The following is a 26364-nucleotide window of genomic DNA, read 5'->3' as shown; positions in this document are numbered from 1 at the left end:
ACTTTGTGGAGTTCCATAGTCTTTACTCTGAGCTCTATCTCCTTCTATGAAATTTGTCTTCATTTCAGGAGTAAATTGCTCTTTCTGGGACTCCAATCTACCTTCACTTCAATTTCCAGTAGCATAAACTACTCTGTCCCTTTCTTGTTTACAGTGCCTGGATTCTTCTGTTTCCTGCAGCATTTTATCTTGACAAGAGTCACTTTAAGATATAGCTGTTACTAACACTCTGTTTCTTAAAGGAGAGATGAAAAATCATACGAAGACCAAGCACCCTTTCTGTCCATTTTTACTTGCCACTGGGAGGGGAGATGAAAGTGTCTGTGTGAAGCTCCCCAGCCTTTCTTCACCAATGTGAGCTATAAATCACAGGTGCAAATTAAACCAATATAAGACAGTTTTAAACTGATGCATAGCATTGCACTGGTTTAACAAAATCGGTTTAACATCTCACATGGTGAAACATCTGTGTTTAGACAAGCCCTGAGTGAAACATACTCAGTCTGGTTTAAATTCCCTTTTCAGCAAGGAATGCAAACAACATGCAACTTGATTATTCTCATACCCATCTAACCTCCTAATCTGGAAGAATTGGGACAAACAATCTCAGGACATCAGAAGCATGACAGTGAAGTTGACACTGAAAAGAAGAGAGCAAGGGTCTCTCATGCTTTTCCCCAAGGGACTGGCTTGGGAACTGGGGGCAGAGGTGTTGCACTTTGATTTTGCACATCTGGCCAATGTGTTGGGTGCGGGAGAGAGCACAGGTGCTTCTCCCCATATCAGATGTTTGAAGCATCACTAGCAGCCTGTCTTTGCTCTTCAGCACATGCTGTCTCCAGCATATGAAGCCTGTCTACGTCTGCAGCTGTGACTCTCCCAGATTTCGAGCTGAGATTTAGATATAGGCTGTGATGTGAAATTACTTTTTCTTTGTTTTCTGACAGCTGCCATTGCTTGAGGAAAATCAAAGTTTCGGCCTCCAATCTTCTCTTACTGCGCCCTTAGCAGCTCCTTTCAAAAACCCCCAACAGAGAAAATGAGTCAGAAGAAAGACTGTTGTCAAACACTGGGAAAACTACACACGTCAACAATCCATGCTCAAATGGAAGTACCTGCTGCTGCAAGTGCTGGAGCTGGATTCACAGAGCTGTGGGGGCACTTACATTCACATTTGCAAATGGAGAAAAATATTTCATTAGGAAGGAGGTAGCCTAGTTGCAAGGATCCTTCCCTCCCCCTCTAAAAACAGCCCATAATCAATGTTAGGGGGCTTGTCAACCTCCACACCATACAAAGGCACACGTTGTTTTGGCCAGATTTTCTTGCACCTTCATGGAAGATGGGATGAACTTCTCCAAAATTAGAAGAGAACGTGTTTGATAGCAGCCTGGTTCAAGTCTCCTGATGATGGCAGCCTTGGTTTCATGCCACTTTGGAGTCAGGAAACATGGAGAAAGATCTTGATGAACTTTGGGTATGTCTACACTGCAAAAAACAAAAACAAAAAACCAACCACCCAAAACAAAAACCAATCCCACTTCAGCAAGTCACAGAGCCCAGGTCTACAGATGCGCTAAAAATAGTAGATGTTCTGGCTTGGGCTCTGAAGCCTGAGGAGGGACATCCAGCCTGAGCCAGAACATCTTTTTTTTAGCACCATAGCACAAGCCCGAGATTGTAGATCCGGGCTCTGAGAGATGCTGCTGCAGGATTTTGTTTTTGTTTGCAGTGGAGACGTACCCTTTGAGGCCTTACTTCCATAAAAGCTTCCATGGAAACACCTTTGTCCAGCAGAAGGAGACTTTTGCTAAAGTCTTTTCTGATTTAAACATTCCAAACTTGGAAGAAGGAATACATTTGGCTAATCTGAGTTGATCGTTTGTTTGTTACAAAAGTTAAGTGGTGTGTTAAAAACACAGAGAAGAACTGATGTACTGCTCTGGATACAGCATATTTTGATTGCATAGATTTGTTGCTTTTTTCCTCCTCTTTAACACCTAGGTTAGGGGGTCAATCTGAAGACCTTTTGTATCTTATAAATTGCCTTTAAGCACAAAGATTTAATCCTATTGGGCACATTTTCTGCTTATCTGTTGGCGTAAGGTATATTTATAACGTGTGGATGGTGTAAGTGAATTTGCGGGACTTGTTTCTTTGCCAGATTAATACATAAACTGTACCTTGGAGCTGTAGTAGAAGCTTTTAGTTTAGTACTCCACCTGATATCTCTGCTTTGATGCAGATGCTCTTCTTGCTGTGAGTCAGAGCTAACAGGGCATTTGCTAATACAGCTAGACACAGAATGCTTCTGCAGTGTGGCTCCTGTAATATAGAATTGATACACTGCTTTTAATATGAGTCTTTGTTTTATTGTACCTTCTCTTGCCTTAGGGATGCCATAGAGCTAATTAAAACATCTTTATTTAATCAGCTGGCTGAGTGCCAAATATTTCTTAAGGTGAAAAATAAGGTGCTTTTATCCTCATCCATGTTCAAGCTGTTTTGGTGATGTTTTGGTCGTTATCTTTCAGCACAGACACAGAATTGCTGAATGCTCAGGTCTGTTCCCACTTCAATGGCCTTTTCAGTCAAGACCGGGAAAGAACCGCCTTGCACGTCAGAGCATTCTGCATTCTATTTCCCCTTCTTCAGGAGCATGGGGCCATGGTATAAAATGGCTTAGGTAGGATGACTGTGCAGCTGCACGCTGTACTAGATTGGTTACAAAGCTCAGAGGCCTGAACTTATCTAAGGGGCTCCTCCTCTCGAGCATCAGCACAGAGCAGTGGTGTACGCTGACGTCGGCAGCATGCCTCCAGGAGACTCTCAACGTCAGTGTAACTCTTTGTCTTGGAAGAGAGGTGATGTCTTTGGAACCAGCGGATCTGTGTACTGTCTGAATCATATGGCTTATGGAATGTCAGTGGGGCCGGGGGGCGGGGGGTGGGTTGATGTAAATATTTGAATAATTTCTCACTCTATCGTAAGTCACAGTCAGTCTTCCTGTCATCATCGGCTGGGAGCTATTCTGAATGAATGGTCTCCTGTTAGCCTTCAGCACCTTCCTAGCAGTGAAACTGTATTAAGGTTTAAATGTGCTAATATAAATTAATATGAGATTAATGCTGCATTGCTGCAAACGGACGGATTATATGAGGGGATGGGTCTAAGTGAGGAGGGATGGGTGACTGCTGCTCCCGCTCTGGCTCACCGTGAGCCACATTCTGATCCCCTTCCTCTCATTATGTAGCACCTTCCTGCATTTACTGTAATAAGACTACTTGTGGAGTGAGGTACTATTCAGCGGGAACACTGGGACGAGAATCTGGCCCTATGTAATTTACAGCCAGTTTGCCTACCTGCCTTTTTGTTTTTTTCTTTAAAAAAATAATCAGCTCAGTTTCTTCAAGAGGAGATAAATTTGTCTTTCCTTGTTGGTCAGTTTTTTTTACTTCTTAACCCCATCTCCACTTATTTTTGGTCACTTTCTGGGGCATTTTTCCCTGTCTGCCCCATTCCTTTTTGCGGCTAAACAGTGACAGACAGAAACTTGTGAAACCCCTATGAAGCCTACATAAAAATCTGAGTTATGAGCTGTGTCCCTGGTGAGAGACTGAAGCCCTGTGTGTGACCCAAGGGAGCTAAGGCTCTGTTTAGGGGGAAGATCCTGGCCTACAATGTGTGGAACCCATGCAGACTGTTCTAAATATTCAGACATGCGTGTCATAAGCATCAGCCCTGCCTTGTGCTTTCTGTGCGTGTGCAGGCATTATTTTTATTACTGAGTAAAAAATGACCTTTGGTCAAAACCATGCAAATATCTCTCTTTCCTCCTTATGTACAATCCAACCAGAAAACCTACTCATGTTTTCAAACATAAAATATTATTTTAATTAAAAAATAATTCTTGTCTTCATCCTCTGTTCTGTGCAATGTAAACTGCATGGCTGGCTAAGCTGTAGTATTCAAATGTTCAGGCTCTTTTGATAATAAACACATTGTCTTTCTTCAGCAAGCAAAATCTCATGTGAAACCCCTTGGGTATACTGAAACAAATCTACATATAGTGATGGTCCTTAAAATCTTCCCAGTTTCACATAAAATGAATGGATACAGATAAGCTGGCCTCAGTATCTGTGGTATTACCATGACACACTATCAGTGCTGCAGATATTTACCATATCAGATTACAGATAGTTAAGAACCAGGGTCTAATGGCTGCACAGGGAGTAAGGCCAGGCCACAAACCCCAGCATGGCCACGTGAGACCTACCCAGATCACGACGCCAGGTACAGATGGGAAAGCAGGGGACTGTGTGCCCATATTTTCCCTCAAACCCCCCACTACCTGGGCAGGGGTGGGAGGGCTCTTCCCCACATGGTGTCAATCAGCAGTCACCTGTAAAGGGCTGTAGCAGATTCCTCCCCTCACTCAGTACAGGAAGGGAGTGGTTATGCCTCAGGGGGTGTCATTGAATCAGTGTCTCCTAGGGCTACTTCTGGGTAGTGCAGTTGTCACATCACCCCTTGCACAGGGCAGTGCCTAAAGCCATAATGTGACCCTTAGTTATCGAAGGCACCTGGCAAGCTTTTAAGAGCCACCCCTATATTGCTTATTGCACACATCTCTGCTTTATTTTTGTTTGAAGACCCACATCTGTTTTATTAGAAAACAAACTGGTTCCACTTGCAAACTCTTGTAGCTCACGAAAGCTTACGCTCAAATAAATTTCTTAGTTTCTAAGGTGCCACAAGTACTCCTTTTCTTTTTGTCTCATTTTGTGAAACTTTTTTTTTTTTTAAAACAACCCACCCGGAGTCACCCAGCAGTGTGAAGTGTGAAAGGCAGGTAGCCTATGGCTAATGTTCCTTTGTCATTCCAGTTCTCCCTTGCAGAGGAGCCAATGAGGAGTAAGTGTGCGGATTATTCCTCTAGACCGAGTCTGAACTAACCCATGTTGTTTGTGCAGCATATTGCAATGTGCCTAACCCCGCCTTTACTACATTGCACTGGCTGGAGTACCTGCTGGTCTCAAACGTCATGAGGCTTCAGTTATAAGTGCAGACAATAGATAATTTCATTGCTCATTTTTATATAGGAGTGTAACGTCTTCAGAGAGAAAGAGAGTGAGAGGCACACAGACTGAAAGATGTTCTATTCAGGTATCCTCACCGAGCCTAGTCGGAAGGAAGTGGAGATGAGGGAAGCTGCATCTCTCCGACAACAGAGGAGAATGAAGCAGGCAGTGCAGTTTATTCACAAGGATTCAGCTGATCTGTTACCTCTGGATGGACTGAAGAAACTGGGGACTTCCAAAGACACTGTAAGATTTTTTTTAATTCATGAGGAAAAAATTATATTTAGGAGGCTAGCATGCATTGCTCTTCCCTCCCCCCCCCTTCTTGTTGCTGTTTAGATATGTTTTTATGTTAAGAGGATAATGAACTTGGTTGCCTGTGGAAGCAGAGGTAAATCAGCATGACCATGAGGCTCTTGTATATCGAAAAAGGAAGTGGAAATATGATTTTAGTTGCTCCTGATGAGGTTGTTAGCCTTTTCACTACTAACCTCATTTACAGGTCTGTATCTCAGACCTCAAAACAATTTTAACAAAATAGATGCAATTTTACCAGTACAGAATGCTTTCTTTGTATTGGAGTACATCAAAATGGCTTCACATATAATATATATATAAATTTGGTAAAACATAGAATTCCTTTGGTATTTAAAAAATGTAAAATTGTTGACATTAAACTTTGCTCAATGTTTTCTGTCTATGCAGTTTAATTTCCTTTCATTGAGATTTCATATTCAGGCTATAAATACATATTTGTGATCCGTGTTATCTGGTAAATGGTGTACAGTATACAGTATAGTATCACCTCCCATTTCCAGAAGAACTGGCTTCCTTCTAAAAGCTAATAAATAAAAACTTCCTTGCTTTCTTTGAATAGGAATAAAGATAAAATAGAACATTTAAGGTTCTGATGTAAATGAACAAAATTCCCAACATGTAATGTAAAAGTTGAATATCACTTCCCCATTGAGTCTAGATCTTGGAGTATATAACATACAGTATGTCTGACTGCTGTAATATCTCACACTAGGTTAACTGAAGGAGCTGAACTTTCTTACTATTTTGGAAAATTAATTTCGTTCTAACCTGGTCTTTTTGCTTGGAAACTTTGCCTTAGATCTATACATAAGTAACCAGTGGAATGAGTTTGGTGTTCTCTGCATTGTGCATAACAGAGATTTGTCTGACATCATAGAATTCACACTTGGGCACAACTCAGGGTGACTAGAAATTCTTGCCTAAGGGGTACACTTGGGTCCAGACTTGGAAAGTACTTTTCAAGTCAACGTTGAATTGTGTTATTATTTATAAAGAGCCTAACACTGTGTGGTATTATTATTAGTATTAAAAATAGAGTCTAGAAACCCCAGCTGAGATTAGACCCCTGTAATGGTAGGCACTGAGAGACAGTCCCTGCCCTGAAGAGTTTACAGTCTAAACTGACTACAGAGACAAAGGGGGGGATGGGAGATAAAGGCACTGAGAAACTGACTGTGGCTCTTAATGAGCAGGTTAGCAGCAGAGCCAAGGATCAAACCCAGGTGTGCTGACTCCTGTGTCTAGTGCCATGTCTATCAGTGCCTGTCAGTGTTTGAAATGTGTAACCGGTGAAAGATTCAGGCCTTTTAGAGGCATTTGAGGTATTCTGGTCTGGAAATCTTTTTGATACATACAGTAGCAATTGTAATAACTTGATATATAAAAGAAGGAAAAATATTGCTCTTTGGAAGTATTCTTGTCTAGTCATGACAAGTCATTGTTGTCAGGGCTGGATTAGCAGCATCCAGAGTGTGGGAATGAACTCCCTTTGACATAGGGAAATTTCCTCCCTTCATTCCAAACCATCGCTATATCTGTCATGCTGGCTTCAACAGGGGCTTTCATTCCTTCTCTTCAGCAAGCACTAACAATTCACCCACAGCCATCTACCTCTTACTACTGTAAATGGTGACTGAATGGCAAGCAATAAATACATGGGTTGATGACCTAATATATCATAACAATACAGATTGTATGTTTGTGATGTCACCAGAGCCTCAAGTTACACGAGCAGGACTAACAAGTGGAGTTGTCCTCATCAGATGAGAGAGTGGGAGCAACTATCTATGCTAGTTTCTCGTTCATCAGCAATGGAAGCATCTAAGAGTCCAAAACCTTTTCAGAGGCTGAAAAAGAGGCACAGTGCTACTGTCATCTGTCCCCCTCCCCTGCTGCCCTTGAGAACAGCTGAGCTCCAACCTGGGATGGAAAATGAGAGAGTTGGAGTAGTGAGGGACACCATGCTCCAGAACCACCTCATCCTCAAGCCAGAGCTGGGAAAGACTCGCCCAAGGTGCACCCGGCTGCCTGGATCTGATTTTGTGTATGGACTAACCCTTCGTGGGACCGATGGGGGAGTTCCTGAAGCAATAGGCCACTGGAACTCAGTGAAACACATTAGCAAGGCCACAAAGGAACTGCCGCGTGATTTTGTTGCCATGAACCGTGGAGCAGTCATAGCTGGTCTTGTCACAACAAAGGAACACTACCGGTACCGCCAAACCCATGACATCCGCCGTGCGGAAGATGAAGAGCGTCACTTTAAAAGGGACCCGCCGCGCCTCCCTGATGCCATGATCTATGGAATGCCAGCTCGCCCATCCACCCCCATCATAGATGTTTTTCAGCACAAGTACAAGGAGCTTTGGATGGAGGGACAACGAGTAGCAGCCCAGGCTCATCATAAGGCAAAACAGAAAATAATGCAGCGAGGGAAAGTATATGAAACATATTCCACTACACTAAAGAAATACAAACAGCCCATGAAGCCAGACCCACTTTGGCATTTGCCCCACTTTCAGAAAGTGGGTCGTCATCTCGATACCTTCCCAAGCCAAGGAGATCGGGAGAAGGCTTTCAAAGTCCATCAGTCAGAAGCTGGAGTACGATGTGGAATATTTGCCCAGGGCATTTATACAAGCAGCTGAAAACTCAATAGGTTAAATTATTATAAATTGTGTAATAAAATAGAATATTCTCATTTCAGGTCTGAAAGAGAACAGTGGCAGTAACCAAACATATCAATCATAGACTTTAAGGTCAGAAGGGACCATCGTGATCGTCTAGTCTGACCTCTTGCACAACGCAGGCCACAGAATCTCACCCACGCACTCCTGTAACAAACCCCTGACCTATGTCTGAGCTATTGAAGTCCTCAAATTGTGGTTTAAAGACTTCAAAGTGCACAGAATCCTCCAGCAAGTGACCGCTGCCCCACGTGGCAGAGGAAGGTGAAAAACCCCCAGGGCCTCTGCCAATCTGCTCTGGAGGAAAATTCCTTCCCGACCCAAAATATGGCGATCAGCTAAATCCTGAGCATGTGGGCAAGACTCACCAGCCAGACACCCAGGAAAGAATTCTCTGTAGTAACTCAGATCCCACCCTATCTAGTGTCCCATCACAGGCCATTGGGCACATCTACTGCTAATAGTCAGAGGTCAATTAATTGCCAAATTTAGGCTATCCCATTGTACCATCCCCTCCATAAACTTATCAAGCTTCGTCTTGAAGCCAGATATGTCTTTTGCCTCCACTGCTCCCCTTGGAAGGCTATTGGAAGGTCTTGGAAGCTTCACTCCTCTGATGGTTAGAAACCTTTGTCTAATTTCAAGTCTAAACTTCCTGATAGCCAGTTTATATCCATTTGTTCTTGTGTCCACATTGGTACTGAGCTTAAATAATTCCTCTCCCTCCCTGGTATTTATCCCTCTGATATATTTATAGAGAGCAATCATATCTCCTCTCAGCCTTCTTTTGGTCAGGCTAAACAAGCCAAGCTCTTTGAGTCTCCTTTCATAGAGCCTGATTTTCAGAGGTGCTGAGCACATGTGAAAGTCAGGTCAGTAGTGTCTTGCCATCCTAATTTTGACTGCTGCCAGAAAGCTTTTCCGGCCATGTTTATTACATAACACTGTTTTGTAATACTTACACTGACGATGCCAGGTTTCAAAGCAGCAGCCGTGTTAGTCTGTATTCGCAAAAAGAAAAGGAGGACTTGTGGCACCTTAGAGACTAACACATTTATTTGAGCGTAAGCTTTTGTGAGATTTCCACTGTATTTTCCACTGACTGCATCCGATGAAGTGAGCTGTCGCTCACGAAAGCTTATGCTCAAATAAATGTGTTAGTCTCTAAGGTGCCACAAGTCCTCCTTTTCTTTCTACTGACGATGCAGCAGCGTCTTTCTTCCTTTATAGAGGAGTTTGATATGCACAAATAATAACTGTTTTAATTCTTGATATTCTTCCTCAAATATTTTTCAGTGTATTCTTTTTTTTGAATTAACTCCTTTTAGCCCAAATTACTTCTTGTAGGACTGTGAAACCGCCCCCTGGGCAATGTTTATTAGTATCTTTAATAAATTACTAGCACCCTGAAGTATTGCCAACCTGTAAATCTTTCAAACTGCTTTTGCCTTCTTAAGGTGCCTTAAGAATCCCAACACCTGTAACATGCATGAACTCAGAATGGGCCTGCTTCTAACTGATGATAGTGTTACCTACAGGAAATCACTGAATAGGCTTGAATAAAGACTGGGAGTGGATGGGTCATTACACAAAGTAAAACTATGTCCCCATATTTATCCCCCCCCCCCCCTGGCTGTTCCTCAGATGTTCTTGTCAACTGCTAGAAATGGCCCACCTTGATTATCACTACAAAAGGTTCTGCCCTCCCCGCCCCTGCTGGTAATAGCTCACGTTACCTGATAACTCTCCTTACAGGGTGTATGGTAACACCTATTGTTTCATGTTCTCTGTGTATATAAATCTCCCCACTGTATTTTCCACTGAATGCATCCGATGAAGTGAGCTGTCGCTCACGAAAGCTTATGCTCAAATAAATGTGTTAGTCTCTAAGGTGCCACAAGTCCTCCTTTTCTTTTTGCGGATACGGACTAACATGGCTGCTACTCTGAAAACTGAATAATAGGTGGAAGTGATTTTAATCTGATATCTGCAAGTGCGTTGGAAGAATATGGATTTCTTCTCTGTGTTTTTCCCTTCACATACAGTCAAAGCTCATTTATCTGGACCTTCATTATTCAATAGCAAGTATCAAATACAGTGAAAAATGTCCATTTACTGGCAGCTGCTAGCCAGTGAATCCAAATTATTTTTGTATCCTCCTTTTCATTTGTATAACAGAAAGTTAACTGTATCTTAGCACACATTGGATTTTGGCAGATATATTTAAATGTAATGTTATAAGTATTAGTTTATTTGCCAGTAATACATTGTCATCATCTCTCTGATCGAAAGCCTGAAGATTGACAGGAAACCTTCATGAATTGGGTGGTTTTCTTCCCAAACAGCTGAATTATGACTCATAATCCAAAAGTTATTGTGCACCGCCTCTTCAGTTTTACCCTCTGACTTCTCTCCTTCTCTTAACAACCGTACAGCAAGAATCCTTGCTCGCACCAAAAGTCCATCTGTGAAAGCTGACCAACAGACTGGTATCTTGACCACACACACACCTGACCATAAAGTCCTGAGAACAGCATGTGGAGCAGAGCAGTGGTTCCCAGACTTTTCACTAAGCTGACCCAGCAGCTGCATTTTGTCTTTTTTTGTGATCCACCATTACCTATATGGCCCCTCCACCACCTCACTCCTAATCCTGCCTGGTGCAGACGGGAGGCTGCAGTAGCTGGAGAACGAGCCCATCCTGCACCCACCTTGCAGCAGTGGCTCCCTGCTCTGGGCATCGTGACCTCGTGAGGGGGTCGCAGCGCCACTCAGGTTTGGCCCAGTTGCCCCTCTGCTGCCGGGCCAAACCTGAGTGGCGCTGCGACCAGTGTTCCCTGTAATTTTGTATGTCCACGTGCGGAATGAATTTCGTTATGTGCACCAATATGGAGGTGATGTGTGGTGGGGGTGGGGCCGAGGGGTTCGGAGTGTGGGAGGGGGCTCAGGGCTGGGGCAGAGGGTTGGGGTGAGGGCTCTGGCTGGGGGTGTGGGAGGAGGCTTAGGGCTAGGGAAGAGGATTGGGGTGTGGGAAGATGAGCGCTCTGGCTAGGGGTGTGGGCTCTGGAGTGGGGCTGGGAATGAAGGGTTTAGGGTGCAGGAGGGGGTTCAGGGCTGGGGCAGAGGGTTGGATGAGGGCTCTGGTTAGAGGTGAAGGCTCTGGGGTGAGGCCGGGGATGAGGGGTTCAGGGTGAGGGAGGGGGCTCAGGCCTTGGGCAGAGGGTTGGGGTGCGGGGGGGTGAGGGCTCTGGATTAGGGCTGGAGTTGAGGGGTTTAGGGTGGGGGAGGGGGCTCAGGGCTGGGGCAGAGGGTTTGGGTGAGGGCTGAGGGGTGTCGATGGGGATGAAAGGTTCATGGTGCAGGAGGGGGCTTAGGGCTGGGGCATAGGGTTGGGGTGCAGGGACATGAGGGCTCGGGCTGGGGGTATGGGCTCTAGGGTTGGGTCAGGGATGAAGGGTTTGGGGGGCAGGCTTCCCCGGGGCTGCGGCAGGGAGAGAGGACTCCCCTCAGCCCTCTCTCGATGGAGAAGCTTGGGACTGGGTGAGAGATGCCTCTCCCTAGCTGCAGCAGTTCTGGCTGGGCTGGGCCGGGGAGAGGCACCTGTTGGGTAATTTGGACCCTGTTGAGTAAATAAGATGCTAGGCAAGGGTGGAAATTTCTATAATTAAGTTCCCTAGCTTTTTCCTACTCTAGCCTCAGGGATAGAACAGCACTAAAAATATTTCCCTGATCCTTATTATTATTTGTCATGTGCTTCAGTATGCTAAATCCTGTGAAAGGATACAAAGTGACATAGGCCTTGTCTCCAGGAGAGTGCAATCTAGTTCAATCACGGGCAAAACAGTTCAGATCGAGATGATACACTAGCTGATGGTACAGGCTTGCGGTGATGAAGAAAGGATGGAGTCTTGCAGATGCTGTCCATGAAAGGCTGTGAGGGAGAAGAGCATTTGAAGGAGAGAGGACAGGGTTTGATGCAGAGAAAAGGTAGTTGAGTCCAAGCGGAAGGGGGGAAGGTGTGAAGATGACCGTGCCAGAAGAGCACAAAGGGGCTATCTAAGGGGAGGCACGGGTGGAGCAGGAGGAGGAGTTGGAGGCAAAGAGAGCACAAATGTACATTTTGGAGGGGCCTCGTTTAGTTCCAAATAAATATACCAGCAGCATTCAACAACAGTGGGCTTCCGTGTATGGAAAGGGATTGGTGAAGGGAGACCTACATTATGGCATCAAAAGGGAATAGATTCAGTAGCTATTCCCAAGGGGATTGATTCCATGAGGGGCCACATATAGAAGTGAGAGGGCTATAAAGGGCAGTTAGAAGCCAAATACAGTTGGGGAAATTGGGAAGCGAAAAGTGAAGAAATAAAAACGTACATTCATTCCTCTGGTACCTCATCAGAGCTTAGCCCTGGGCCATATTCCTTCCAGCAGGCCTTTCTCTGCCCTGCATAGGGGACAGTGCACTCTGGAGATTTTTGTTTTTGCAGTTACCTCTCAATTGTTTCATCTGGGATAGGGTTTCCATCCCCAGAAATAGTCAGGGTGTTCAGACTTATGCATCAGTAGCCAAGGCTATCCGCTTACAGATCCAGGGCTTCACACAGCATCCTGTCCCCCATGGGAGCATGATTCCCTCCAGAACTGTACTCTGAGACTTCTGATCTGTTGCCCCCAAGCACAGCACTTGTGTGTGTGTGTGTGTGTGGTTTGATTTTCCTGTAGTATAGCTATTCCACCTGCCCTCCCTGGCTGGTCCCTTTGCAATCCACAGAGCCTATTCTTTGCTGTGCTCCCCACCCCAGGATTACAGTAAATGGAGATTGTGCTGTTGAACTAGCATGCTGGATGTCCCCCAAACCCAGTGTGAATTCAGGGGACAACTGGGCCTTTTGTTTGGTAGAACTGCTTGCTTGATTGGATGCTCTCTAGAGATCGAGATGTGACAGGCAGGCCAGAAATGTGAGCGGGGATGTTTGTGCTGCATAAATTGGTTAGTCTCTAAGGTGCCACAAGTACTCCTTTTCTTTTTGCAAATACAGACTAAAACAGCTGCTACTCTGAAACCTCTCATAAAATACTATAGAGGCTGAAGCGTCACATTTAGAGCTTTGTTTGTAATTTTCCTGCTATTTGCTTTATATGAATGTTTGGATCCAAAGGTTCCTTTGGTTTCTTTGTTTATTTCTCAGTTCTATTCTGTTGCAGCCTCACCTACCTGATGAAAGATGACATTTAGCAAATTCATTTTATAGTTATTTGGTCATATTTTTATTTTCTTCTTCTTTAATAAACTTTCCTTCCTTCAGCTACCTAGACACTCAATCGCTCTTTGACTGCTTGGCTGATACTTTGAACAAGCAGAAACAATGGTTCTCAGGCTTGTACACTGTCAGAACTATGAATGACAGAACTTTATCTGTTCTGCTTAGTGGTTAATAGTTAGGCAATGTATGTACACTGGAGGCGGTCTGTGACTTGTTAGCAAATCCTCAGGAGGGAGGAGAAAAGTGACCTACTTTGTGATATTTCCAAGAAAGGCTGGCTTATGAAGTACCTCCGTCTGATCACATATTTTACAGTAGTGTTTAGGCCCCAGCTAGGTGTCCTTGTGCTAGACACTGTCTCTGCCCTAAGAGGTTTACATTCTAAAGGGACAAGACAGACAGAGGAAGTGCTATCATCTCCATTTGACAGAAGCAGAACTGAGACATTAAATGCCTTGGTCACACAGGCAGCCTGTGGCAAAGCCAGGAATTAAACCCAGATGTCCTGCCATCCCTGTCTTGGGCTGTAACCACAAGACCATCCTTCCTCTCTGTTGAGGGCCTAATTCTGAGAGATATTGAGCACTTGCTGGTACGTTTCTCTTTGGCTTGGCTGGAGGGTTGTAGTGGCCAGTGTAGTATAGAGCAGTGCTTCTCAAGCTGTCTGATGTGGGGGACTCAGTAGGTCACGTAGTCCTCTGCATATTAAACAAGGCACTTAGTCAAAGGCCAAATTATTATCAGTTAAACTTCCAGATAGTTGAAGAATCAAATATATTTTATCAAGTCTTTCTGAAGTCTGTTCTGATTCCAATGTTAATATCATGCCCTCAACTTGGCTATCCTCTTGGAAGGGGAAATAATGCTCTCCAAATACTATTTTGATGTCACGGAGTTTTCCCTTGGCTAATACATTTATACTTCTTTTGGTCTAGGAATTCCTATTGAATGTAGCTGAAGTCAGGTAGGTTATTTAGCCTTTGCTGTCTATATAAAAGACTTGTTGAGACTCAAATCACCGACCAACGGAGCCCAACAGTAGTATTATAATTTTATAATTGTATTATTATTTTTTGTTTTGTTTTAAAGCAGCCACATAACATTCTGCAAAGACGCTTAATGGAGACAAATTTATCAAAATTACGAAACAACCGAGGGTCATGGACTCCAAAGAATGACATCTCAGCACAGACCAATAAGCTGAATCAAACCAAGCCAGACAACCCAAAGAAAAAGGAGGAAGAAGACTTAATATTAGTGTGCTGTCAGGTAATGCTTCCTCCATGTCTTCGCTAGCTTTTCCTAAATCCTTTTATCAGCAGTGCAGGAGGAATTGAACCCACCCATATAATAAAGGTACAACTAGGCTCCTTGTATTCCAGGGTTAGTGTTATGACACCCAATGTTTTTGCTGATGGGATATTATTTTTGACAGCTGTCTGTTTTCCTTCATACAAGGAAATGGACAATGTTGACAGCCCTGAAAAAAATGCATTGTTACTTTCCAGCTAACTGTTCTCTCTCATATGATGGATATAATAGCAGTTCTGCAAAGCAAAGGCTCCAGTAACTTAAAAACGCAGCTGTTATGCTGGGTGAGCCAAACATAAGTCTCCTGGGGCTTTGGAGTTCCTGTGCTCCTGAGATTCCCAGTACATCATCATCATCATCATCACCACTAACTTCCCTTCAGTGAAGGCAGCCTGAGTGTGGTAGAACTGTGTGTGTCAAACTCTAAAGCCTTCCTCTCTAGGCAGGCAAGGGTCTGTCTGTGTGGAAATGCTCCAGGGAATGTCCTGACTGCCATTCCCTTTGACATTGGAGCATATAGGATAGCAGATCTGGGGTATATTTATTTTAAAAGTTGGGATAATTTTGTTTTGTGATTAAACCCCCCTACCCTCAGTGTCCCCTGTATCTTAGTCCCCTCAGGTCCCATCTCTCTTTCCATAAGGCTCCCACTTCCTGCCATCTCCTAATATTGGATCTAGCAGAAGATGCTTATTTATAGAGCCAACAGGATGCTCAGTGCTGTATATATGTCCAGATCCTCAGATGCTCTAACGTAGCTCCACTGAAGTCCGTATAATGACATTGGTTAGGATCAGCTGAGGAACCAGGCCTGTAACTTTTGAAGGGGATAGGGAAGTTTTGATTGCCAGCATGTGGCCTCCAGTCAGCACAATGACTTTATCACTCTATCGAGAAGCTATGCCAGCCAAGGAATGGGATCTGCGACCTTTGGGGAAAGGGCAATCCCAGGACACCACAATAGGGACTATTTTTTTAGATATCTGATTGGCCCAATAGCTACAGATAAAGGTTCAATGGAAGTTGCAGGTGCTCAGCACCTCACAGGATCCAACCCTACATTTTCATTATTCTGTAGAGGAGTTTCATTTAAACATTAGTCTGAAATCCTCACGTGCGCTAAGCCACAGTTGAGAGCCTGAGGGAAATAGAAAAGAAAGTGCTGGAACACTGAAACCTCAGTGGTGACATAGCAGGTGCTGTAGGAGTGCTGTGTTCCATGTACGTGGACCTTAGCACAGATGCAACTAACATTGGATTTCTTTCTTACATTCTGTTGTTCCTTTCCAACGCTCTTGTTTTCTCCTTGCAGTGTGCTGGAAAGGACTTGAAAGCTGTGATTGACACCAGTTGTCAGTATAATCTCATATCGTCTGCATGTGTGGATAGGCTGGGGTAAGTGGCCTGTTTAAACCTAACGCACGGTACAAGGCAGCATGTTGAGTACTCATACATGGTATCATTGCTTCTGTACAAACAAGGAAAGCTTTCAGAATTTCCACATTATTTCTGAAATGGTATTTAGGGGCCTGTTCTTGTGCCCACTGACATCAGTAGCAAAATTTCTCCCCATCAAAAAGAAAGGAAATAGGTTTAACAATATTAGAAGACTGACTTACAATAATGTATGGCAAAACTCCCATTGACTTGAATGAAGCAGGGTAAAGCCATTGGTGTTGATATTTCCCCCCCAGCAACATTGAGGTTTCAAGATCAGTTTACCATGATTATGCAAACAATTGTAATTGTTCCCTACGCACACACCACTAGGTAAATAATGACCCTTTTCCATAAAGTCTGTTATTTATTTGCACAAGTCTTTAATGGCTGCAAAGCAGCTGCACCTGCTATGAACAAGGAAGTAAATCACAAGCATCCGACACTGACAAGTGATGATTATGCATTTAGGGCTCAGTCCTGGAAGGTGCTGAGCACTCCTGAGAGGAGAGAAGAATTCTCAACTCCCAGTGAAGCCAATGGAAGTTGACAATGCTCAGTATCTCTCCACAGTGAGCCTTTACACACCAGACCAGAATGGCGCCCGATGTGTCTGTTCTTGTCCATTTACATGTCAGACTTGATTCTTGTACTATTTTCAATCCCCTTAGAAAAAACAGTCCCAGCCATCAAAGAGAAAGTCTAACGAGCTGACTTAGGTCAATATATGGGCCAATTTCTGCTCCTACTGAAGTCAATGGGAAACTTCCCGTTGGCTTCAGTGTCAAAATCCCTCTCCGTCAAAGAGAGAGGAAATGTGTTTAAATATTAGAATACAGACTTACAGCCATGTGTAGTATTGGGCCCTATATCAGGAAATTCAAAATTAAAGCAGTCACTGCCTCCCTATATTTATTTGTACTACAGTAGCACCTCAAGGCACCAATTGAGATCCGGACCCCACTGTGCCAGGTGTTATACTGACACACACAGTAAGAAATGATCCCTCCCCTGAAGGAGTTAGTCTAAAAATAAATAAATAAATTAAATAAATAGTATTATTAACCCCATTTTACAGATGAGGAACTGAGGCACAGAGGTCTTCAGGTCACTCAGGAAACCTAAGGCAGAGCTGAAAGCTTGAACCTGGACCTGAGTTTCTTGCTAGTGCTTTGACCAAAAGACCATTCTTTCTCTCAGCCAGCCTTTTGGGCCATTTCAGTTTATGTTTGCAGTGACCTGAGATATTGGGAGGTTGTGCTGCAGTGTGATTAATACAATAGCTTTGGTTAGTTTAAATCAGACATCGCACCCATTCAGTTCTGGCATCCACAGAGGCTCTTGTGCTGCAGCAGAATGCAGCAGCAGAGTTTACTTCAAAATGACTTAGATGATACATGGATCGACACTGAAAAAATTAGGGTTATTGAATATAGGCTTTTGTATTTCATGCGGCCATTGAAATCAGAGATTGAAAATACCTATGAAGAGACCTCATCCATTTCTCTGCCAGTACAAGAAGGTGCTTATAGTACATTGTCTAGTGTTACTTTGAGCAGTCTGGTTTTAAAGGTCCCAGGAAAGGACTCCACCCACTGGACTCCTGACTCCTTCACTGCCTAAGAGATCTCACCATCAGAATGTTCTTGATATTCAAACTGAATTCTCCCTTTCTTTTCTTCATCTTTTTACACTTACGCCTTGTGCCACCCTAAATACTTTCCTTACATGTTACGTAAGAGATCAATTTAATTAGCCTGAAGTGATCTTCTAACAAATCCTCCATGCCTGGCAGTGAGGGGTATTAATGGGCTCGCTCTGCAGAGATGAGAAGGAGGATCCCACTTTATCATCATTTAAGTACCTCCTTTTGCTGGTTATGGCTTTTCAAGCTTGCTTTCAGGCCGATTTTCTGTCTGACTGAACATACATGAACACATTCATTACACACCCTCAAGGAGCTGTCACCATGCATCCATCTTGTCCTGAGGTTCTGTCCGTGTGGCGTGCTCTATCCACAGCTCTGCTTTTCTTAACTGAGTCTGGTTCTGACTTGCAATCAAAAGCAATTTAGAAAAGGCAAAAATCCATGTGCCTGCCCCCAAGTAATTGTTCTCTCCTTTGCTGCAGGCCACATTCAGCCCTTGGTTACAAATGTGCAACCCCACTGACGTTAATCTGGCCCTGACTAAGGGACAAAAGGGGCCAGATCTTGCCTTCTTCTCAGCTTCCTGTGTACTGCTATAGTGGCACAAAGGGGGCAGAAACCAGCTGCATCTCACCTGTGGATGTAGATCCAGCATAGCTGGCTCCTACCGACTTCCTTCTTTGCAGCCCTCAAAATAGGTGGTATTTAAGGAACAGGAAGGGTAATGGAGGGAGTGTGGCCAGAGTACTGCACTCCTGTCCTCTACTGGCAAACAGCTCCTCGGGCATTCTTTCCAGCTCAGGGAGTTTACAGCAGCAGCCAGTCTGCTCTAAACATTTCCAGGGTCAGCATAAAGCCAGTCTGAAGATCAAGGAGTGACAAGTGTCTCCCTGATGCCTTTCCCCACCTGCATTGCTGTTCCCAGTAGAGACTGGGTGCAGCAGAGGATCTAGGCCAGTGATTTTACCTAACATCACAGAGAGACATGGAATTCCTGGCAAATAAATTGAGCTACTTTTTTCTATATAACGAACCCTTAACATTGAATATTAAACAGCAAATTTCAATGTCCCCCTCTGGCCGTGACCTTCTTAGAGGGACAATAAAACAGCTCCGGGAGCCTTCTGCATCCCATGGGCCAGATTTTCAGAACTGCTGGTTCCCCAGAACTCCAGCTGAAGTCCATGGGAGCTGTATGTGCTCAGCTTCTCTGAAAATCAGGCTCTTTGGTCCTGACACTGCAAGATACCAATCCCCCTTCCGCCCCAATGAAGTCAGTGGGAGTTTAGGGTGCCTGGCACCTCTTGGGAGGCTCAGGCTGTATGATCTTTTTGTGTATCATGGGACGGTGAGCCTGAATTCCTGTTCTTTTAGCTACATTATTCACCATCTGATGATGAATCATTTGGTCATAACTCAGCCAGGCAATGATGTCTACACACTGAGGTAGCAGAGAAGCCACACACTTGCCAGCTCCATAAAAAAGCTTTGCATCCCCAGCTGAGATATCTGTTGGCATCAGGGGCAAGACCCAAGGCATCTCTTTACCCTACATTTTACTATAAGCTCTGTCTGTCTAGGCTTTTACACTGCACTCAGTATACCTGAACACCCACACCTCCTATAAGACAGCCCAGACAGAAATAAATTGATAAATACAGATCTAAATACAACCCATCATCTCATAATTAATTATGGAAATTAGACAATAGCCTTCTTTGAAGAGAGTCCCTTTGGGGCTGAATTTGCCCCATTGTCTAATAATTCCTGGTGCAGCCAGGCAGAGTGCTGCTTAATATCATGTGAGTGCTGGTGGAAAACAGGATTTCCTAATATTGTGTTTATACTTCTCCTGAGTGGATTATCAATTTAGATGGTGAGGTCATCACTTTGTGATGCTCAGTCATGTGCATTTGGTAGAAATATTATTGGTAATCACCTGCTTCACTCTGAGCAATCACAATAATTAATCAGAATGTTAAATGGTAATGAAATCAGCTAAAGGAGTTTTGCCATTCTATTCCGTTCAGATGTAAAAGGAAACTCGGGGGAAAGTATTCCACTTCACTGTCTTTAATGTGCCTGGTAAACCAGAACACATGGAAAGATTTACAAAAAAATGGAAATCAACAGAATTAAGAAATTGAAACTTGTTGGTCCTTCGCTCGGCAAGACAGTTCTCTGGGACAGGAAAATGGTGCTTTTAATGGACCCAGCCTCAAAGTGCCTTGTTCAGGGTTGGTTCCTCTAGGGATGACTGCTCTTGTAAAGCAGATTTGTAGGGGGGAAAACCACCTTACAACAATCAAAAATGAATCTGGATTATCCCAGGCAGGAATTATTGCTTTGTGTTTGAATTTCTACTTAATTTCAGTTCAATATAAAATGTGAAAAAATGCACCTAAATAATCCATACATGTTATCAGAATAGTCTCTGGAATGTAGTGAGCTAGGGAAAATACCTTCTTGAAATATAATACATCATTGACAAGCCTTTCCTCTTCTGCTGGATATTTTATTTCTATGTTACCACTTCCAGGGAAGTAATTTGTCATCATCTCCTAATGAACAAAAATCACATATACTCTCCTAGCTGTAAGACAGTCTGGAGAAATTTTTGGCCAAATGATGATGTGGTGGTAGTAGTTCAACTGCCTTGAATTCAAAGCAGCGAACACCGGCGCTGACTTTGGAACATTGTAACTAGAAGACAGCTTCGGATTAACAGATTCTTCTGTCCTGGGGAAATGAGAGAGAACTCTAAAGAACAGGCGCCTTCAGAAAAATAAGCTGTGAAATACAACCCAAAACAATTTCTTCATTTTGGGCTTGATCCCGCCCCATTGAAACCAATGGGACTTTTGTCGTTGACTTAAACAGGAGTAGGATCAGGTCAGGATACTGTAACATCACAGACAGGTTACTAATAAAGAAGCTTCAGATGATAATCACTTAATAGGAATGAACTGAGAGCTCAAAGAATAGAGTTTTACTGCCATCTCAGCTGAGCAGCCACTGTTAAATACAGTTACTGATTTCAATGTACAGGTTAAAGGAGCATATCAAAACATGCAAGACTGAAGGAGAGAAGATTTCATTACCACGCAATATGAAAGTGATTGGCCAGATAGAGCATTTAGCTGTTACAGTGGGAACTATCCGCGTGGACTGTTCTGCAGTTGTCACAGGTAAGTGGTTGGGCAGTATCTTTCCAGTGCTGTAGATATGATATAAGCTGATCCCATATCTATTTCAGTGTGCTATGAAGTAGGTAGTGGGTTCATTTGTGCTCATCAACAACAAATGTGAAGCTGTTTGACCATTTTAAAATAGAGATCTTTACTATAAGAATGAAAGTATTTTTTCTCTTATTGTTTTAAAGTGAATTTATTGCTGGATCAACAGCGCAAGTCTGTCTGTTGATCCACAGAGCAGGTATCATAAAGGCATCAGCATGTAAGATTCCCTGTACTTCCCTACCAATAACATATCTTGTCCCTGACCTGGAAACAGTTTAGTCTCCACGGCGTATTCTATCCTTGGCGCCTCTGTTGGGACTGCCAAAAAAGATGATTATTTTGTGTTGTGAAAATCTGATCACTAGGAATTGGATGGAAGTCACCAAACTCATTTCACACCAGGACCTGATCAGGCAGTAATGACTTTCAGTCACTACCCTCTTTGGGTCAGAGGTGAAAAGCTCTGTAGTCTACTTCTGATCCCTCTGGGCTCATTCAGTCCCTTTAGTAACTGATCTGTATTTAGCTGAATGTTTTTCCATAAAAAGTGAAGATATTTGCAAAGAATACAATAGACCATTGTTAATTCAGAACCTGATTTTATTTATTTATTTTTTTTAGCAGAAGACAATGAGAAAAACTTTTCCCTTGGGCTCCAGACCTTGAAATCTCTGAAGGTAGGATTTCTCTTGTGTGTACCCTCTTGTTCTTTTACTATTGTGGAGAGGATCATTATGGGTTTTTTATTTCCCCTCTTACATTTGTATTTATTATTATTTTAGTGTGTCATAAATATGGAAAAGCATCACCTTGTACTGGGGAAGACAGAGAGAGAAGAAATTCCATTTGTTGATAATAACATCTCCACAAATGGAGAGGAGTAAGTATGTAATTCTAAAGCTGTGCTGGAATCTCATGGTGTGTGTTTTCCTTTTAGCCTGGAATGCAGATCTAGCTAAAGCAGTCATCAAACTGGACCTGATCCAAAGCCCATTGATAGAAAAGGAAATCTTTTCATCAATGTCAGAGGGCTTTGAATCGGGCCACTGGATTGTTTTCAGGTGATTCTTGTCATGTTTTTGTAAGCTATCCTCAAACAGTAGAGGGTCATTTTCAAAGAGATACACAGAGGGGATTGACTTAGCTACTTGGCTCTTTTTGAGGTTAATGGGGGTCATCTGCCTGACTCCTGACACTCTGCTTTGAGAATGTTCCCTGAGAAATATTTTTTCTGGAAAGGACTTTAAATACAAGGGAAATGAATACACACAAAACTCTTAATAGCCCACAGTGCAGAAATGTTGTGAAGCACTTCAAGGTAGTGTTGGTACCCCTTCCCCTCATGCTATCCTGTCACCAATGGTGCCTCTCTGCTGAGTTAGCTGATGGTCCGAGGCCATCCCCAGTGGAGGAGAAATCAGTGACTTGGAGTCTGGGTATATTCTAAGTGTCACTTGCTTTATTTACACACACCAGTCCTGAATAGAGGCAGTCAAGGAGCATGCAGGGCAATTCTTTCTTCTAGGAATAATAACAACACCTAGTTCTTGCATAGCTCTTCCCATCAAAGATCTCAAAGCACTTTACAAAGGAGTATCATAATCCCTCTTTTCAGATGGGAAAATGAGATGTAGAAGGATGAAGTTTCCTAAGGTAACCAGAGCTACAGCCAGAACCCAGATTTCTTGAGTCCTAGTCTGGTGTCCTGTCCATTAGGCCACATTATATCTCTCTTTGAGTGTTACATCAATGTCTGGTTACTAGAAAGCTACTCTACCTCAAATATGGACTCTAATCAGAGACCAAAGCAGAGACCAAACTCGCCTGCAGCTCACAGAGCTCCTTCTCTCAAGATCACCACTCTTTACAACAAAAATTTATAGCAACACAGCATGTCTTCCCAAAGCTGAACATTTGCTTATTGCTAAGGAAAAGAACTGGGAAGAACTATGTGTGAGAGGACCACCTGCTGACCCGTGACATAACAGTATTGTAAGTTTTCATAGTGTTGTTCAGGTGTCTTTTAGCAGCCTGTTGTTATCAATAATTATGTGTATTCTAGTAATACCTACGGACTTCAACTAGTTCAAGGCCCTGTTATGTTAAAGATGACCCCAATAAATATAGCCTAGTGAGGGGTCTCAAACATGCGGCCCGTGGAGTTATTTCCTGCGGTCCACCATAGGCACCAACTCCACTGGCAGCCAAGCTCCCCTCACCACCCCCACCACCCCGCCCTAGTGGCAATGAGAAATAGGACTTCAACTACTTCTGTTTGCTTTCATACGGCAACATGCCCAAAAAGTAGGCCCATGTACTAACAACGAGATTAGGGAGTCTGGGCACATGTATATACAGTGGTTGCCATTAAAAGTCAATGTTTACCAACAGGTGACACACAACTGTCTGTGAGATACTGCTGTTATTTTCCATTCTAAGCAAAGAGAAGTACTGACTGGGGGGTGATTGTGGTCCAATGTTGACTTTTTAATGGCAACATCTGTATGCAAGTCTCTGGCATTTCTGAGACTCCCTCCACTACCATCCTTTCCAAATCTTATGTTTTATCATGATGATACCAGACAGTGCCGCACCCCTGGCATACTCAAAAACTCCTGTTCACTCCCAACAAATTTACTACCGTAGCTCGGCTGAGTGCAGAAAGCTGCCCTTTGGCTACCTGGGTTAGAATGGAAATTTGGGATACTTGGTCCTTGGGAAATTTGGGATTAGGAATATCATTCATCTGACCCTTTCAATCTACAAGGTAAAAACAGTGTGCTTTTCCCTTTTCCTTCAAGACATATGTGAATATGGCAGAAGCTAAGGTTGTAGTCTGTTAGAACTGGCAACAGTAAGAGGTGCTAATATTGCTAAACAATACTATCTCTTAGTACTGACTGGGGTCCAGTCTTGCCATTTTTACTCAGCCAAAATGTAATGCGCAGACTCCAGTGCACCCATCATTTCCCAGTTCCTAGGACTCCGAGCGAAAGGCACCTACCCTTACCCAGTTCCTAGGACTCAGGGCCACCCATACCCACTACCTAGGGCTTGGCATAATCTGGTCCATTTAAGTACCAACCCTTACCCTTCCTTTGGACTCAAGGCATACTCTTCTACAGGTTTGCAGGATCTTTTTACCAGTGAAAGAACCTTACACAGAAATATCCTTATTCTCTATTTATTAATTACCAAGCAAAACACACATGCTAGGCACTGACTCCGTGGCTGCTCCTGGGCTGGAGCACCCATAGGGAAAAAATGGTCACTAGCAGCCCCCCCCCATGAGTCCCCACCATCCCCCAGTGCCTCCCTCCCGCCGCAATCAGCAGTTTCACGGTGTGCCAGAGACTCTGGGGGGAAAGCGGGAGGACCGAGGATGTGGTGTGTCAGAGGTGTTCCAGGGGTGGGAAGAGGCGAGGTGGGGACTTGGGGGAAAGGGTGGAGTGGGGACAGGGTCTGATGCAGAGCTGGGGGTCGAGCCCCCCCCCCCGGCACATTGGAAATTCAGCGCCTGTGCTAAGCATACAATGCTATGCTCACCAGTCCTGATCACACAGGCAGACTTTCCCTATTGGCCACGCAAGGTCAGTTACATCTGGGTTCTGGTTGCTTGCCGCATGTTACGGTCATGCAGAGGATTCTTAGCAGCTCTGATTTTAAGGTGTGTCTTGTGGGGTGTGTAGTTCTTTCTTCTTTCAGCTCTTTCCTCCTCCTCCTCCTCCTCCTTCTTCTTCTTCTTTCCCCACTGCTGGTCTCCTTCTTTGACCCTAGTTTATATAGTGAAATTTGAGTCCTGCTTAGCTATACCTTAACCAATCATTTTACTAAAATATTACATAATAATTCTTTGACCAATCCTAACATATTGCAAAATAATTCTTTAACCAATCATATCCTACCACCTTGGTTGATTTAAATTTTTCAAAATTAGTTATGGAACAGACAGAAACAATCAAAGAACCAGACAGAGACCATACAGCTGAACAATAGAGAAGTAGGGACCATAAAGATAAAACAATAGAAGTATAGCTTTTACAATCACAACTGTTGATAAGTGATTCCTTGCCAGACAACGTTTTCCTTAAACAGCTTAAGAGATTCCTCACTTATCTGTGATGGTGGGTACTACTAGGGGGGGGCGGCTTCTTAACAGTCCAATATTAATTAGGTTGTTCTGATGTAATTTAGAAGAAATGTGAGGAGTTGACTTTTTGCTTCTTGGCTCTTGGCTGCTGCTCTCCTAATGACAGGTTTCAGAGTAACAGCTGTGTTAGTCTGTATTCGCAAAAAGAAAAGGAGTACTTGTGGCACCTTAGAGGCTAAGGTGGGCCACCAAGGTGGGCCATTGGAAATCAAGGTGGAAACGGCCCACCTTGATTATCATACACATTGTAAGGAGAGTGGTCAGTTTGGATGAGCTATTCCCAGCAGGAGGGTGAGTTTGTGGGGGGGGGTGAGAAAACCTGGATTTGTGCTGGAAATGGCCCACCTTGATTATCATGCACATTGTAGGGAGAGTGGTGACTTTGGATGAGCTATTACCAGCAGGAGAGTGAGTTTGTGTGTGTATGGGGGTGGGGGGTGAGAAAACCTGGATTTGTGCTGGAAATGGCCCACCTTGATTTTCATACACATTGTAAGGAGAGTGGTCACTTTGGATAAGCTATTACCAGCAGGAGAGTGGGGTGGGAGGAGGTATTGTTTCATGGTCTCTGTGTATATAATGTCTTCTGCAGTTTCCACAGTATGCATCCGATGAAGTGAGCTGTAGCTCACGAAAGCTTATGCTCAAATAAATTGGTTAGTCTCTAAGGTGCCACAAGTACTCCTGCTCTCCTAATGTGGCTGCAGAAAATAGCCCCAGACCTTACAGAAACTCCAGTTGTATTACATTCTTTTTTTCTTCCCATTTCAGCTCTTCTGAGGAATAAAGATTGAAACATCCACAAATGAGAAACCCTGACATCGAAGAAAAACTGCACAGCTGCTCCACATGAAATAGCAACGTGTATCATGGATAACACCTATGCTAGGCTACAGCTGTAAAGCTAAATTCAATCATATTCCGTAGCCAGTAACTTAGCAATGTTGTCTTGTTTTTGAGATAGAAACATATGCTTATTTTCTAGACTCGAATATAGTGCACCACTGATTATGAATGGTTTGACAAACCTGATGAGTTTACTCTAACGATGAGAATAGTACTTTTTATAGTAAACACAATTATTTCATTTGAGGCTATCTGTGATTAGAAGCTACCAGAATTAGATTTTTACTAATGATTTTTTCAATAGCTACTATTTATATTCACTAGATTGACACCACCAGGTTTAAATAGCCATAAAAGGAAGCCACTCATATTAAAATATCAAC

The 26364-nt window shown here is 43.5% G+C and overlaps 1 protein-coding gene and 1 pseudogene across 1 annotated transcript; both read left to right on the top strand.

Annotated features, from left to right (window-relative positions):
• The first annotated feature begins 5136 nt into the window (after nt 1-5136).
• On the top strand, nt 5137-25988 carry NRIP3 (nuclear receptor interacting protein 3). The gene is made up of 7 exons (XM_073350640.1): nt 5137-5327; nt 14440-14619; nt 15974-16056; nt 20795-20934; nt 21607-21662; nt 21768-21865; nt 25907-25988. Exons 1-7 carry the CDS (start codon nt 5154-5156, stop codon nt 25920-25922), a joined length of 747 nt encoding a protein of 248 aa, XP_073206741.1. The 5' UTR covers nt 5137-5153; the 3' UTR covers nt 25923-25988.
• LOC140913830 (cilia- and flagella-associated protein 77 pseudogene) lies at nt 7187-8047 on the top strand (annotated as a pseudogene).
• Nucleotides 25989-26364: the final 376 nt, after the last annotated feature.

Source organism: Lepidochelys kempii, chromosome 6 (genome assembly GCF_965140285.1).
Source record: "Lepidochelys kempii isolate rLepKem1 chromosome 6, rLepKem1.hap1, whole genome shotgun sequence".
NCBI classification, from domain to species: Eukaryota; Metazoa; Chordata; order Testudines; family Cheloniidae; genus Lepidochelys; species Lepidochelys kempii.
Note: the sequence above shows the minus strand (reverse complement) of the source record. Positions and strands in the feature narration are given on the sequence as shown.

Coding starts and splice junctions, on each gene's coding strand:
- NRIP3 (XM_073350640.1), top strand. CDS start 5,154: ATGTTCTATTCAGGTATCCTCACCGAGCCTAGTCGGAAGGAAGTGGAG. Junction 16,057..20,794: donor GCATGTGTGGATAGGCTGGG/GTAAGTGGCCTG, acceptor TTCAATGTACAG/GTTAAAGGAGCATATCAAAA. Junction 21,663..21,767: donor AGACCTTGAAATCTCTGAAG/GTAGGATTTCTC, acceptor TTATTATTTTAG/TGTGTCATAAATATGGAAAA.